This window comes from Anabrus simplex, chromosome 2 (assembly GCF_040414725.1).
Source record: "Anabrus simplex isolate iqAnaSimp1 chromosome 2, ASM4041472v1, whole genome shotgun sequence".
NCBI classification, from domain to species: Eukaryota; Metazoa; Arthropoda; class Insecta; order Orthoptera; family Tettigoniidae; genus Anabrus; species Anabrus simplex.
In genome coordinates, this window is record NC_090266.1 from 828,319,454 (window position 1) to 828,336,363 (window position 16,910).

The following is a 16,910-nucleotide window of genomic DNA, read 5'->3' on the forward strand; positions in this document are numbered from 1 at the left end:
TTTTAAAGATGTTGGTAACTTTTTTTCTTGAAGGCTTAATAATTGCTTAATTTCTCTTCTTAGAAAATGATTTCTGAATATTTTCCTCTTCTCTGAGCTCTTTTTTTAATGAGCTTCGACGTGTCGTATTGCTTCTTATCGGTCCAACTGGTGAGCGTATTTGATTCAAACTTTCTTATTTTACGCTGTATTTTCTTGTTTAACACGGGTAATATTTGCATAGTTCTGTCTATCTTAGCAATTAGTCTTCCTTTCTGTCGCAGTTGAATTGATGTATATCCGTTCTCTATCTCCCCAGATTAGTAAGCACAATAATATCATCTTATATTTTACTTGTTTCTCTTGAAACAATTCACTTGATACTGTTGTTCTCTCTTCACAGCCTTTTTAAAATTGTATGCTCGTACTTGGTCTTGGCCTCCTGTGAACTTCTAACTTACGGTTCTTTTCATACAATTCCGGCCTGTGTGGTCCATACTTTGACACCATCTTGGAACATGTCAGAAAATGCAATGGGCACAGTATAGATCAATATTTTAACCTGAATCATAATGACATTTCAGAAAAGTCAAATGTCCTATTTGACCTAATTCCCAGTTTTAGAAACGTCAAACCAACAAGTCATACCATATTTACGCAAATAATCCCCGCACCCTAACTTTAGGAAGGCTGATTTTGAAAGAAAAAAAAAAAATTCCAACATTGACTCAAATAAAACCTGCACCCCTATTTCATGCCTTTTTTTTTTTTTTTTTTTTTTTATGCGGGTATTATTTGCGTAAATGCAGTAATTCAGTTTTTCATAATATTCACAGCACCTTTCCTCAGCAGCCATCTCTTTTTCCACATCCTTCAGCCTCGCCTTAATTCCTCCCCCCTTCCCCTCCATCCCCTCCTCACCTTTCCCCGACCTCTCCACTTGCCCCACCCTCTCGCCCCTTGCCCTGCCTCTCTCCCCTTGCCCCGCCCCTTCCTTTTCCTCTGAATGTTGCAACCGTTGCACACAACAATACACCACACTCCACATGCTGCACCGAGAGGTAAGTCTGTATATAACCTACGCCATTTGACTCTCACTCACTCACTCACACACACACACACACACACACACACACACACACACACACACTCTCTCTCTCTCTCTCTCTCTCTCTCTCTCTCTCTCTCTCTCTCTCTCTCTTTCTCTCTTTCTCTCTCTCTCTCTCTCACACATTAATTTATCTAATTTTAACTATCATTTATTCAGGTTAAATTCATGGACACTGCAATGAATTGCTTTATACCAGCCACAAATTAAGAATGTGTCAGTTTTAACCATATCTTCATGTGCTGTCCTGACAATGTCCAACAGCATTTCAGCATGTTTTTAACAAGCAAGATGTCAACATTCCATTTTATTTACGTTGGTCGACGTGGAAACACCATCTAGCATTTCTGCGTCAGCTGGTGATTATTTACAGTGATATCCAGTGGCTTGCATACTGCTAACACCACTCAAGTAGGTTTAGTGATTGATGATCTGACTACAGAATCGGCATTTACCAGTTACCGTATTGCATTTGAAATTGTAATGATTAGCAGTGATGGAACTAACAGTTCTATGAATATTAATACAAGAAAGAGTCTGGATGATGAGCATACTCCAGATGCTAAAAATTTAGAGCCTAATTTTCAGATTTTACACTTAGTTCATCTCAGATTTTAATGTCAATTGTGTGTTTTTACATTACTTTTCATGTCAATTGTGTGTTTTAACATTTGTTTAGTTATTAGATGTATTACGTTAAGGCTGAAGATGGCCAGCCAAGGCCGAAACTAGTCTCTAGTTTAGTAATTTAATTCAATAATATAGTAATGGAAAAGGTGGGCCGTACAACATTAATTTAATAATTATTATTGTGAGGGCATATGGCGCTGTAGATAGTGATTCCTTCATCGGATGGGGACATGAAGCTTAGAGCAGACCCCCGGGGTGTTATTCAGCAGGAATAGCCTGCATGCCGACACAGAGTTTCACCCACTCCCCACCTAATCATCATCCCACATCCAGACATGCAGGTCGCCTATTGGCATCAAATAGAAAGACCTGCACCAGACAAGCCGAACATGTCCTCAGACACTCGCAGCACTAAAAGCTATGATTATGAGGATAGATGCAACGACAATAATACCAAGAAGATAATGGCAAAGCCCCCAGATAACAAGAGACAAAAGGATGGGAGGCCAAGACTTAATAATGTAACAAGGACTAGAATGAGCAGGCAACAAAAATTTGAGCTCCACATCTGACTTAGAATACAAATACTGACATTCTCCAAATTCATGAAGGAAACAATAAAATAATTAACAGAAAAATTTAATAAAAATCATAAATGAATAGCAGTGGCACATACTGATGGCTACCAAGGCTATCGGTGAAGCCCAAATCTTGAATGAGATTGTTGGAAATCTAAAGCACTTTATAATGTAAGCATCTGACACATTGTTCTATTTACAAAACTTGAAAGCAATGTGAATAAACATTGCACATATTTCTGAGAGCTGCCTCACACGGCTTGCTGCTGTATTTCTGATAGGTGCGGGGACCATGGGGGATAGGTGTGCTAGGCCTCGCTCCGTCAGATCGCCACTGCTAACCACGGCCATGCATTCCTCACATATACACAGCGCCAAAGAATTAGGGGAACGTGTTTTTGAACGTATGCCATGCTCCACAAAACAATACCTCACGCCCAGGTGTATTACCAACTAAACCTCTATTCTTCTGTTGAAGTATACAGAAGAACATTGATGGATTTGCATTCATTTTCAGAACACAAACGGAAATGTCCAAATATTAGCGAAAACAAAGTGATAAGTGGATTTTTATCACAGTTGGAGAGCTTCAGTATGGTGTATGTCCTCCAAGAGCTTTTATCACAGCTTGGCACCTATGTTGCATGCTCCGTATAAGTTGACGGAGGTCATGTTGCGGTATCAGGTCTCATTCTTCAATGAGAGCCTGTTTGAGGTCTTGGACAGTCTCTGGTGGAACAGGCCACCCTTGAACATTTGTCATGCCTACCCACACATGCTCAATGGGATTAAGGTCGGGACTCACTGTTGGCCATTCCATCTCTTGAATGTCCAGTTCTCGCAAGACAGCTCTGGTGATGTGTTGCTACATGAGCCGTGGCATTGTCGTGAATGAGGACGAATTCTGGGCCAATACCGTATGCAGCAACCAACACATGCTGTAGCAGTATCTGCTCGATGTACCCCGCAGCGGTAAGATTACCACGGACGACGACAAGATCTGTACGGCCATCAACACTGATGCCACCCCACACCATCACAGAACCTTGTCCGAATCGGTTTCCTCCCTGGACAACATTTGCCACGTACTGCTCACCACGGCATCTCCATCACACACCAGATGTTACAAAACATGTTCCCCTAATTTTTTTAAACTGTGTACTTCCTCACATCATACTTCTGACTTAACAAAGATAACAGAGTGCTGGAATTTCACTGCCGTGTGCCTCTGCATCCTTATAGGAAACAACTGCAGAACTGCTGTTATAGGACTAATGTAGTTTTCTTTTTATAGGTAGATCTGCTAAAATGAAATGCAATCTTTCAGTTTTAGTTGTTCTACTAACCACCACAGAAATGCACAATAATGAATACATCCTTCACATAGGGTTACTATCAGGAAGGGCAGCCGGCCATAGAACTCGGCTTAATGAACATTAGCACCTATTGCACTCAACTGGGGAAAGGCCAGGAAAGTAGTACTAGTAGTACAAAAAAAGTGTAATTTTCCCTATACAGATCACCTATTGTTCATGGTTGTATATTCTGTTTCTGACTTGCTCCCTGTATCTCTCCCCTCTTGAATTTTTTCATTACCAAAAAAAAAGCTTTTGCCTGTCACTACTAAACTGCTTGGATATGGTGAATATTCAATATATTAGATTATTTTTGACCAAGAAGGGGAGAGCAGAGGTGGAGAAAATTGAGGTGGGATTGAGACTGTTGTCATATCAATAAACAAGGTGCTGCAGTGAAGTATTGGTTTATTAATGTATATAACAACTTGACATATTGTGAATTCATTGTTGTCTTGATTTCTGCAATATTATAGTTCTCACAATGGAGGAGAAGGTGTTAATCATGTAACACTGTTTCCAGTAATAGGGAGTGGAGTGGACCAAATTTGCTTCACATTAAAGAACAGTATAAGGAGTTATTTAATAAGGAGGCACCAAGTAGAGAACAGTGTTAGCTGTTATTAACAAGTTCCTTCATACAGGATCGGTCGTACGTCAACGAAAGTGGACAATAGGGCACCCAAAAACAGTCGCTACAAACAAGTCATGGATGACTTCTCCAATAGGTATTAACGTGTCTGATTATGGAATATTGGGCCCTTATTTCATTGAGGATGATGTACGGAATCCAAAACAGTGTACCAGGTAGTCTGCAGAGACTTCATATTACCTCATTTACTGAGCGAGTGGCTGTGCAGTTTTGGGTCACATAGCTATCAGTTTGCATTTGGGAGATAGTAGGTTCGAACCCCACTGTCAGCCACCCTGAAGATGGTTATCCATGGTTTCCCATTTTCACACCAGGCAAATGCTGGGGCTGTACCTCAATTAAGGCCACATTCGATTCCTTCCCACTCCCGGTCCTTCCTATCCCATCGTTACTGTAAGACCTACCTGTGTTGGTTCAACATAAAGCAAATTGTAAAAACAAAAATGACCTCACTCATGCGGGATTTTATGCCATTTTTGTCGCACCAGAAACTTGCCATTCCGATGTCAATGGAATGCTTTGAAGATCACTTAATTGCTCGTTGAACTCCATTAATGTACCCTTCCTGTTGCATGGATCTCACAGCCCCAGATTCTGACACACAGGGCATGTTGAAAAAGTTTTCAACACGTAACCCACCTTAGATATTCTAAATTACGCAGGAATGTATCATCTTTTGTGTACGTTTGTTCGACATGTTCAATAATCTTCAAAATCGTTATGAACAATGTACGGCATGTAATGGTACATATTTTGAACACATACTGTACCAATGCAATTGAATAATATTTGTGTTGTTTGTTTTTTTCTTTTGGAAAACTATTTTCCCAATTGGAAAATGTTGCTATTTTTTTCAAAAGGTAACATTTCTGATCCCTTCCAAAAAGGTCTGTACGAGTTTCATATTTGCCCTGTATAAGCAGGAGGATGAGAAAAGATGGGCAAACGTGTTGGGAATTGTGATTTCCAGATAAGCAAGATAATCTGTTTTAGTTTTTCCTTATGGAATTTGAAGTAATATTTCTGATATTCAGTATTGTGACAGATATAACTTGCGACATACTCATTTGATGTGGGTAGTTGGGTGGTTGTATATTTTATGCATAGGAACTTTCAGGCATCTCACTGAATCGATGATTGATATTACCAAAATGTTGTAAGACACTTGCCTTATTTTAAAAATAATAAAATTCATTCAGAAGAATAGAGTGTGACTTGACTGTGATCTTTCTTTTTACACTTGCCCTCTCTTTCAAGATGTTGCGAGAAGGGAAAAGCCGTGGCTCTGGTGTAGTAGCTGCAGAGGATGGAAGAACTACCCAGTCGAAAACGCCTTTAAATGTACATCCTAGCCGCTGCAGCTCGGATGGTGAGCAGGATATAGAAGGTTACGTACCAGCCCCAGATTATCAACAGTTCCTTAGTGAAGCAATCACAAAAGCTATGCAGAAAGCAGCAGAAGTTAAAGATTCAACCCAAGGTATATAATAATGTTCCCTTTTATTTTTTATTATTGTTATTATTGTTATTATTATTGTTGTTGCTATTATTATTATTATTATTATTATTATTATTATTATTATTATTATTATTATTATTATTATTATTATTATTATTATTATTGAAAGATTTGTCTCGACAGTAATACGGTATATGCTAGGGTCTTCTAAGAAACCTTCTCCAAGTGCAGGTTCTAAAGTGCAATGTCTACTTTGGACCATTTGAAAGTGTCAGTATTAACAATGATGACGGCGAATATTAGCTGATTATGGTTCTCCCTATGTATAGCAGAATGACAAAATGTACGGAAATTACAGAGAGCAACCTTCTGTAGAATGTGTTTGGTACACTTCACAAAGTGATCATCACAGATGTTCACAAAAAGTTTCAAACATACCGTCAAACATCGATATCTCAAACCTCCATTACTTGAATTTTCAGCATCTCGAAGTAACTTAAATTTCCCGACTGTTTCTCCTATTCTTCACATATATTTATTTCTCTGTTGCTCAAAATTCGATTGTACTAATTTTTCAGTTTCTCGAAGCAAACATTTCCTCCCTTGAAGCAAAAAATACTCTAACTCGAATTTTGTGTAATATTAATTGTGCAATATGGCATTTGTGGTTTGTGAGGAACAGTTAACAAGTTAAGATAGGTTTACAGTGATGCTGGGAGCTAATATTATGGGAACCGATAAACTAAAATTTCTAATGATCGGAAAAGCAGCGAGGCCTCGCTGTTTCTTCAGTGTGAATTAAATACCGGCCACGTACGAAAGCAACCCCCAAAGTCGCGGATGGCGCGCTCAGTTTGTGAATCTCGGCTGTGTGGTATTAACGAGAACTTTCAAAGTGAAGGGAGAAAAGGTTAACAGTAACAAACAGAAAAGACTAACGGATTTTTTCCAAAGGTGTTAACCGAGATGTTTCTTGTTTCACTACTGTATGTGTTGTATCCTGTCTTCTAAGAAGTTATTATAATAAGGGTTATAATTAAAGTGATGCCATAAAATAGTTCGTATATTTTTAAATACTGTTAAAAAAGAATTATTAAGTGTAAGCCCGTAGATTATATGATGCTATACATGCTCAAAAACGTTATTCTCTATACCTCGAAATTTCGATAACTTTAAATCAAATTTTGCTCCTGAGGTGTTTCGAGATATCAAGGTTCCACTGTATCTTCAACATGCACTATGAGCAGTGCATGAAAAATGATGCGCCACGGCAGATTCATTCGCACCAGCAAGATCAAAGACATAAATCTTCGGAGTTGTAAAGTGTTCAGGAAGATAAACTATGTATCCACTCTTATAGAATGCATAGATAATCATATTACTATGATGTAGCTCATGACAGTAATTTGCTGTTACTTGACTCCTGGTCTGTGCATAAAATCGTACTGTTTTAATAATGTTATTTGCTTAACATCACACTAACTACTTTTATGATTTTCGGAGACTCCAGGGTGCCGGAGTTTTGTCCCGCAGGAGTTCTTCTACGTGTCATTAAATCTACTGACACGGGGCTGACGTATTTGAGCAGCTTAAAATACCACCGGACTGAGCCAGGATCGAGCCTGCCAAGTTTGGGTCAGAAGGCCAGTCCCTCAACCGTCTGAGCTATTCAGCCTGGCCATACTGTTTTAGAGCAGTCTCTCTCTCTTCAAAACTGTGTGACATTTAAATTCGTATCACCTGCAACCACTGGACAAGTTCAGCATCTGGATGTTTGTTCCTTCTGTGCTTACAAAACATTTAATCACACTATCTTCAGCTATGCCCATAAATAATAGCCCCAGTTTCACAGTAAACTCCACAACAGACTGGTTCACATTCGGTTGCATTCAATCATTTTATGTCACTAGGTTATACCAATTTAATTATCTCTGCATCTTGCAAGATTAGATACCTAGCTCATTGCCCCATGCGCTTTACCACTTCCAAGATGTTCATCTTTGATCTTGTTCTTGCAAACTTCTGTGATACTGAACATTTTGTTAACATATTGCACCCACTCACCTCCTGAGTCCCAGACTAGCATTAATCTCAGGGGTGATCAGATCGAAAAAGATAAAAAAATAAATTAAAAGAAAATCTAATTATATATCGGCGCACCAAATGAACACAGGGATGAACGGGGCATGCAAATTAAGGTAACGGGGGACGACTCATTCATGGATACAAATTTTAGACTCCACAATAGGACTGGGAAGTGACAACTTAAATTCCATGGGCATACTGGACTAACTACAATAAAAAGATATGGAAACTGTTTCCTATTGAAATTGCAATGAGGAGCAATTTATTCACTTCTTTTGCAAACTACACATGATGACAATTATTACATTGGGACACTTCCATCCTGAAAAATAAATGTCATACTACTTGGATTTACCTCTCTACTCTGGTAGTGTAAAACATTTGGTGAATTCGCCCCAATTGGTTACTGGGGGTCGAATTCACATCCGTATGAATGGACGTTTCACCGCTGGATATCATTCTTTCGGAGACGAAGGCATGAGAGTAACTATTTACTGTCATCTCTTCGTTCCGTTTGGACATGAGACACTTCCAGTATGTACATTCTGGTGAGCCGGACACCCACCGTGAAAATGTTATTGTATCGAAAACGGGAATTTATAGTACGGACAAACTCTAGCCTATTATTTCCAGATTCACGAACATGCCAGGTATAGCCCTTTAACTCAAAGCTTAACTCAATATTTACTTTTGTCAATACGACAGGAACGTGCGGAAAGGTTCATTACTACGCTCTGACAACGAAGACATGTACCGCCTGTGGATTATTTCGCATCTACCGCCGACAATCTCCCACGTGGAAACCCAACATCTGGTTCTGACCAGTTCGACACATGACGACTGTCCCTATCATATCCTCCTATGATTATTAAATAATATCATTATCATTCTTTATCTGATCATTATCATATTCTGTGATTACCATCAATTATTTTATTATCATTAATTTCAATTATAATCCTATATTTGATTATCATCATTTGTCATCCGGGATGATTATATGCCAACCCTTGCCGACGTTCTAAACGAAGGGTCGTTCTTCCTCGTAATTTATCCGCATAAATTTATGATCAGTTTCCTAATAAAATTTTATTATTATTATTTTTTATTATTATTATTATTATTATTATTATTCTTACAATGAATCATCGTCCAAAAAAATATCTTAATTTCCTTTCATCAATTATTATTATTCTCAAAATATTATTGCAAGTTCTTCATCTTCTGCTTCTTCAACCTTTTATTATTATTTATTAGACTAATATTTTTATCAGCAGAGATTATTATTATTGCATCACTTATTCATCATGGATTTCATATCTTATATTGAACTCACCATAATTATTCTCAAATTAATCGCATAAATTCTTCCTATCATTCCTCTTCATATTATTATTTTTATTATTATTATGGTAACTTGACTTCACGAGTTACACTACCGTTAGCGATATTATGGTTAATGCATAAGATTTTACAATTTCGGTCTACTCTGGCACTAAGCAATTGATTTAAAACAAGATTCACTTGGATTATTATTATTATTATTATTATTATTATTATTATTATTATTATTATTATTATTATTATTAAAATGGGAAGTTTGATATTTTAATCTCCACTCTTTAGAATTCAGTCACATATGTTAAATCCCATTATGAACCGCCAAGATCCGCTTTATATCGGTCGGGACAACACGGTATTCGGTACCGCAACCTTCAGTTTCGTACTGCCGTTAATTTTATGGGGACACCTGTCCTCCCAAGATACATCTCACAACCTATGGCACGTTGCGGCTGGGCAAATACCTCCAATGCCGGTGATTGCTAACTATTCCTTCCTACTCATTTGAAATCCAACTTTTTCTTATTGGAACTCTTCAAACATTTAATTCATAAATTACTCCTCGGTGCGTGGATTCTGCCACTCATAACACCGGAATTGGCATTCTATATCATTTTAGGCCTTGAGATTTATCTATTTCATCATCACAAACAGTACGGCTCAATTCTACTTCGTGCCGGATTTTGTCCCTCATGACTTCCACCTCTAAATATGGGCTCAAACCACTCTGGGCTTTCAACATATCGTGACCATTCTATTCACGTGCCTTTATCGCTTTTAAACAAATTTTAAATGGTTAAGATAAAGTCCCAAAACATGAAATCAACAATTTACGTAAAATCAAACTTACTGCCCGAATTAGTCTTTAACGCTACGGGTTAGCTCCACATTGATTATTTCCGCTAGCAAATCACAAAGCATTATCATGACTATTATACTATAACTTGAAAGCGCACAAAATCTTATTATTATTATTATTAATAATTTACTTTCCTCTGCCAACTCACAAACATTATTATTTCTCACTCACAAACACACCGAGCAGTATTATTATTATATAGAACTTGCGAACACCCAAAGCAGATAGAACAGTACCATTATTATATTTATGACCTTCCGTACGCAACACAAATTTTACATACTCTGGCACTTTCATAATCTGGCTGTCTGGTAGCAAATATTCCTAACTAAAATACAAATAATCACCGCAGTGATTGAAAATCAAATAAATGGGTTAGCACAAAAAGGAATTTAACACTTGAAATGAACTTTAATCAAAGTATTACAAACAGCATGCATTAATTGAAAGAAATATATCCCATATTTACATTATATACAACAAACACTCAATTAATTAATCTAACCCATAATTACGTTAATATAAATTAGTTCGTCCGTCTATCTTAAAAATCATGGATTCATGAGGCGAACCATGTTAAGTAACCATGATTAATCTACACTGAACCCCGTTTAGTCGCGATAACATCCCCAAATATTAAATTTGTCTACTCATTCCTATGTAGAATTCCATTGTCTCGTAGTGGATGAGAAGTCTCATGGCCCCATGGTGATTTATTCGGACATCATGTCGCACAATATAAAATTAACACAGCAAAACACTTCTGTGCGATTACCCTGATTAACACCTTATTAAATAATTTACAGTGATTTATACAAGAATAATAATTAAAAAAACACTTATAGGTGCGTCTAGACCCATGACACTCGCACAATATATTCCTCATATGAGCCCGAAACACACGTCGTGACACATTACGCGGAGTGTCGTTTCATTCGAACCGGCGCGTATCGCGTCTTCAACCGGCACTTCCTGGTTTATTTCTCAGCCGTCTTGATAATCTCCTAGCTCCTACAGTTCCCTGCTCGGATAGTTATTCACCATCTATTTTGAGCTATTTACTTCAGGCTCCACACACTGCCTTCCAAAAGTACTATCGGCGTTCCGTTAGTTATTTATATTTAATCACATGGCATGTATTAAATTCAACATACAGTTGTACTGATTATTTACACTCGGTACTATGGATAATCTCACTGTTCGTCTTCATTCTCATAACAACTCGCGTACTTTCAGCTCTAACTGACTTCGAATGCGTCCCGAGGTACTGACTTACCGAGTCAACGTGTCAGTCTCAACTACTTCATACGACTGACACGACTGGTGACCGATAAAAACTGGTGACTGGTAACAACTGGTGATGTGAGGTCCCACTGGTGGTTATTTATGGACGATATGGTTTCCCGCCGGGGTCATCCGTGGTCATACCAGGGAGAGGGGGTTGGTTATCCTAAATCGGCATATGCAGGTGGATTTGGATCTCTTAATTTATCCCACTTAATAAACTGGCGACACACATCCACGTGTCGTATTCTGAATTCATATCGTTCTGTGATCACGGAGATATCACTTGATTCCTGTCCTCCACCTTTCGCGCGCTAAGTCGGCGTCCCTGATGGCATGCTCATCTTGACCAACGGCGAGATAGCGTGGGTCATTTCCAAGAATTCATTACTTTAATTTATTACAGTTACAATTAATCAACATGGGAATATCACAAAAATCCCCTCTATTCAATTCTGTGGTTGGAATAATTTAATTATTGTTATCGGAGAAGCTAACTGGAGTTCACTCTGAGTTTCTGTTATGTTGGTTCATCTGCGTGCCTCTGATAAATTTTGCCGTTGGTCAACACCGCAGCGATTAGTTTAAAATCTCTTCCTTGCAACTTGACAACACAAATGCCTCGAGGCGTTGGAAAGTCTAGTTCGTCATTTTCTCCGTATCGGTGATTCACCTGGCCTCGCCCCTGTTCAGAAATAAATGCTCTTTCACTTCCTTATAGTCATTACTTCTGTTGTTGTGAGCTCTAGATTTAATCCTCTTAACTTTTGACCAATAATATTCTCCCCATTAGGACAGGCTAAACTGTGGCGACGGATTGTCGCGATATGTCTGACTGTTGAAATTCTTCTGTCCACACAAAACTGACACTGTACATAATTTAATATTCCCATATATCTGCATTTATATTATAATCAAGAAATCATGATAACTAGGGCCTCTCTCGTCCGGGTACAATATATGACGTCCATTTTCTGAAGTACCGTGTAATCCCAAATACCACCCACCACCAAATAAGACCCTCGCACTGAATTTCTAATGATAAAATTTGGGAGAATATTGCAATGCTTCTTTGAAAGGTCAGTTCACACAAACGTCCAGAGGCTGTAGTATGCAGGTCAGCCCTCCTGGAATTATGGAGAGATAAGGTTTTTCTTTCCTTTTCATTTCCTTAATGGCATCTGTAGTGTGTCTGCAATAATTGTCCAGCACAAGCATGCTCTTCTACTGCAGTGAAGCTCTTGGGTGGCATTGCCAAACACATTTCACTCCTCAATTAGCGCACTGTTCGTCCAGCCAGATTCTTGGGATTGAATGGAAATATCAGATGGCAGGTTTCCTGTTCAAAGTGTTTTTCTTTTCAGAACCACAAACGGAGGGTGTTTGGTTCTGTCAGCTAGCACGTACCTGTTCTGGCGGCAACACTTTAAGAGATCTTAATGTGAACTGTGTTGTCTAGTGGCATTTCGAAGTACATGGGCTTCTGGTCAGCCTTCTCAATTTGAGAAAGTAAATAAGAATTTTGCTGCTGCAAACGAACAACGTGGCGATGAAAGGCCATCAACTTTTCCTCGTAGGCACCAGGGAGGCGCGAAACAGATGTATGCCTTCATACGCACAATCCATTTCTTCGGTAAAATTAAGTCATTCTTCAGTTTCGGAGGTCTGTGCACTCTGGTCCTTGAACAGCTCTACATCACAGTTACTTTCTAATAACATTTCCTTCTTCTTTCTCCAATCATTTCAACTTTCGTCATAACTTTAATCACTTCCTTGAATTCATGTGACAGTACAGGACACTAATAAATCTTTAAGCATTTCCCTGTTAAACCACAAGTTACACTCTTCTCTTATGTGAACTTCCCAGTTATTTTACCTAAGGTGTTGAAGATGATAATCTGTGGGCCTTTCAGTCCTTTTTCTCTTTTTCACCGGTGAATATTGTATATTTTTGAACCATCAAGGCAACAGGAACATGTGCTACAGACAGATTTATGGCACACTTCTCATCCAGCTATGCTAACAGTGCTTGCATGAAACGGATCTTAAAATGCATGCCGTTTCCTTTTTTGCTATTTCATATACCTAATAATATTTAGTTCTAAATAAATATTCTGCTTTTCTTGATCGGTTGGCACAGTCTCTTAACCCAGATCTTGTCAAATGCTGCAACATGTGTAAATTTGCACATTAGATTGCCTACTCCAACACAGGTGCAGCTAACAGAAAGATTGCCATCGTTATGTTCTGTATATGTTCAGTTCCACTTCTTCACCCAAATATTTTCTTGTTATGAATGTTAACAAATTTTGTAGCAGACTAACATTGTGGACGAAAATGTCCTTAACTACTTGCACTTATATGTGAGCCAGTGATTTTCACTTGACAGAAGTACAAATGTTAATTTGGAAAAAATATAGTGGAAGTTGAATAACCCTTTTCTGTGTTGCAAACAGTTTATTTCAAAGCATCACACAAAACTGTTCTCTTAGAACAGTCAACAGTTAAACAGACATCAAACTTGCAGCATTATTGTACTCTTGTATTGTGCTTGACTAGTAATTCCTTTGCTTTTGCATTGCAGGTGGTGTAAGTAGTGGCAAAAGGAAGAAAAAGCTGAAGCAAAAGATTTTGTTCGCCACAGGAATGGCTTTCAGTAATAAATAGAATTTGCAGGAAGGCGTTTTAAAGGAGTAAAATATTTATGAAGCTTTAATTTGTTGTTTTTGTATGATGTATCCTAATTTTGAAGGAAGGCTGCAGAGATGCAGATGTATTAAAATTTGAAACTGCTGGAAATTAACAGGGCATTCATTATTTGTTAATTATTCATTCTTTGGCATAGGCAATGATATAAATAAAAGAATTCTTACAGAATATCAGTGAATCTATCTACCTTCCTTCCTTCCTTCCTTCCTTCCTTCCTTCCTTCCTTCCTTCCTTCCTTCCTACATATAATGAGAATTAAATATGCTCATTTGCCTTTGTGTTTTTCTAGAAACTTATTCAAAAGAGTACTTCTTGAATTACTTTGCATATGCATAGTATTTACCATCAACATTTGTATATAACACTTGGGTTCTAGAATACAGTGAATTATTTTATTTGGGCATTGATTCATATGAGGGGAGTATAATATTATTATCTTAGAGTAAAATCAACATTGTATTTAATTTTGGAGACTCCCATTTGAAAGGAAATTTAGATGGCCATTCTTTTCAGATGTTATTTTCAAATCTCGTGGTTTGAATTTGTTAGTCTTAACTGTATGAAAATGAATTGTGCAAGACCTCTTTGCTTTTGGTATATTTAATGTGAATAACGTACTAGTCTCAATGCATTGGTTGTCAGAAAAAGGAATGATTTTACCATGTCCAGTACATGTCTGGCAGGTAGACAAAATAAGTGAAAATGTTGATGGAAAGTACACTTTTTTTTACTATAACGAGTACGGCGTATAATGAGAACCCCGTTAAAACAACAGTTTTTGTCTGTCCCTTCAAAATTCCTATAATTCCTTCGGTTACAGCAAGAGCCCTATCACTGACTCCTCCGTTATTACGAGCGATTAAGCGTGCACAATTTTTTCCGTTACCAACATATATGCACCCAGCGATTATATTGCATGTGATTGATCATTTTCGGTATCATTTCCTCGCTATGTCCAATAGCAAGCGCTCTCGTAACATTCGAAGGCAATGTCAGAATCGATTTGAAATACCCGTCAACTGGTAAAGGAAAATGGAAATGAAAGAGGAGAACATGTTTTCATAATAAATGCGTAAGTAATGTGTCCGATAGCGGTTGTTTACTCTTAAAAATAAAAGCTGAAGTAAACTATCGCTTAATTTTAGTGCTAAATACTGCAGTTAAGTAGGAATGGGATACATCTCAAAATATGGCAGAGTACACCACTGATTTCAGAGGTTAGTTTTATATTTTCTCGCATCTGGTTAAATTTTGGAAAGGCTTATTATCATATAAATTTATAGCGAGAAGGTTTTAATATCTCTACTGGCACTTGGAACATGTTTTCATGATACATACAGTACGGTTAAGTTACACTGTTTGAATAAAAAACTGAAGCATTTGCCACAAAAGGCAATTGATCATCTTTGGTACAGTATAGTTTTCTCGCTATGTGCACTTACGGTCTCTCTCGTCGACATTCAAAGGCGATGTCAGAGTCGATTAGTAATACTCGTCAACTGCTGTTCCATAAAGAAAATCAGGAATGAAAGACGAGAGCGTTTTCGTAATAAATATGAAAATAATGTGGTCGATAGCAGTTGTTAACTCATTCGAAATAAAGGCCAAGTAAACGATTGCTTAATTTGAATACTCTACACTGAAATTAAGCAAGAATGCGATACACCTCATGATATGGCAGAGTGCATCACTGATTTCTGACGTTAGATTATATTTTCTCGTGTCTGGTTAAATTTCTGTAAGGCTATTCCCATCTAAATTTGTAGCTGGAAGGTTATCACTTCTCTACTGGCACTTGATATACGTCTTCATGGTACATATGCGGTTAAGTTAGGTTAGATGACGCTGTTTGAATAAGAAAACTGAAGCATTTGCCACAAAATGCGACGTACGGTATCTTTCTCTTGCTATGTGCACTTGCGAGCTCTCTCATCGACATTCGAAGGTGATGTCGAGGTCAATTAGTAATACCCGTCAACTGCTGTCCCGTGAAGAAAATTAGAAATGAAAGAGACTAACATGTTTTCGTAATAAGTGCGTAAATAACGTGGTCGATGGCATTTGTTAACTCGTTAGAAATAAAGGCTATGTAAACAATCACTTAATTTTAATACTCTACACTGAAATTAAGCAAGATGGTATACACCTCAAGATACGGCAGAGCGCATCACTTATTTCCGAGGTTAGACTATATTTTCTCGCGTCTGGTTAAGTTATTAAATGTTAAACAATTTATTGAAACCACCTATTCAATACTAGTAAAGTCTTTAGGACTATATCACTGTCATTATATTAAGTTTAAGTATGGTACATGTTTTGCCTGTCATTGGAGGCATCATCAGCCATGAATTCGAACTCTGAGTGGATGCTACACTAGGATTATTCATAAATCAATATTTTGTTATATAACAATTTGCACTGAAGTACATGAACATCAAGGTTGTAATTTGGAGTGAATAAGCCGTTCATGTTTTAAAGTTCTAATGTGACGTCCAACTCATGTTCACATCCAATGGAAATAATACTAAGTGTCAACTCTCGTAATGCCGATAATGAGAAAGGCATGAAACATCTATACATTTTTTTCAGCCTATTAGGAGATTAACTTGTACTAGAACTATTCTTAAAAACTATTTTTACAACAATTTACACTAATGTATATAACATATGGTAAGATTTGGAAATGGACTGGCCGATCATGTCTTTTGTTCCAGTGGAAGGTCCTACTCATGTCCACGTTGAATGGAGATAGTACAAAATATCAACATTCATAATGCCATTACTGGGACGGCAATTGTAGTCTATTGGAATCTTAACATTTAAACATTTCTTTTTTACATTTGTAGAAGATCAAATACGTTCAGCTTATAT

The 16,910-nt window shown here is 37.6% G+C and overlaps 1 protein-coding gene across 1 annotated transcript in view; it reads left to right on the forward strand.

The window, feature by feature from the left end:
• Positions 1 to 14,207, forward strand: part of LOC136864490 (E3 ubiquitin-protein ligase RNF10) — a 362,846-nt gene extending 348,639 nt beyond the window's left edge. Inside the window, exons 12-13 of the mRNA XM_068226296.1 lie at positions 5,560 to 5,782; positions 13,915 to 14,207. Of these exons, the coding sequence (XP_068082397.1) occupies positions 5,560 to 5,782; positions 13,915 to 13,997 (306 nt within the window). The 3' untranslated portion in view covers positions 13,998 to 14,207. The remainder of the gene's footprint in view (positions 1 to 5,559; positions 5,783 to 13,914) is intronic.
• The last annotated feature ends 2,703 nt before the right edge of the window (positions 14,208 to 16,910 follow it).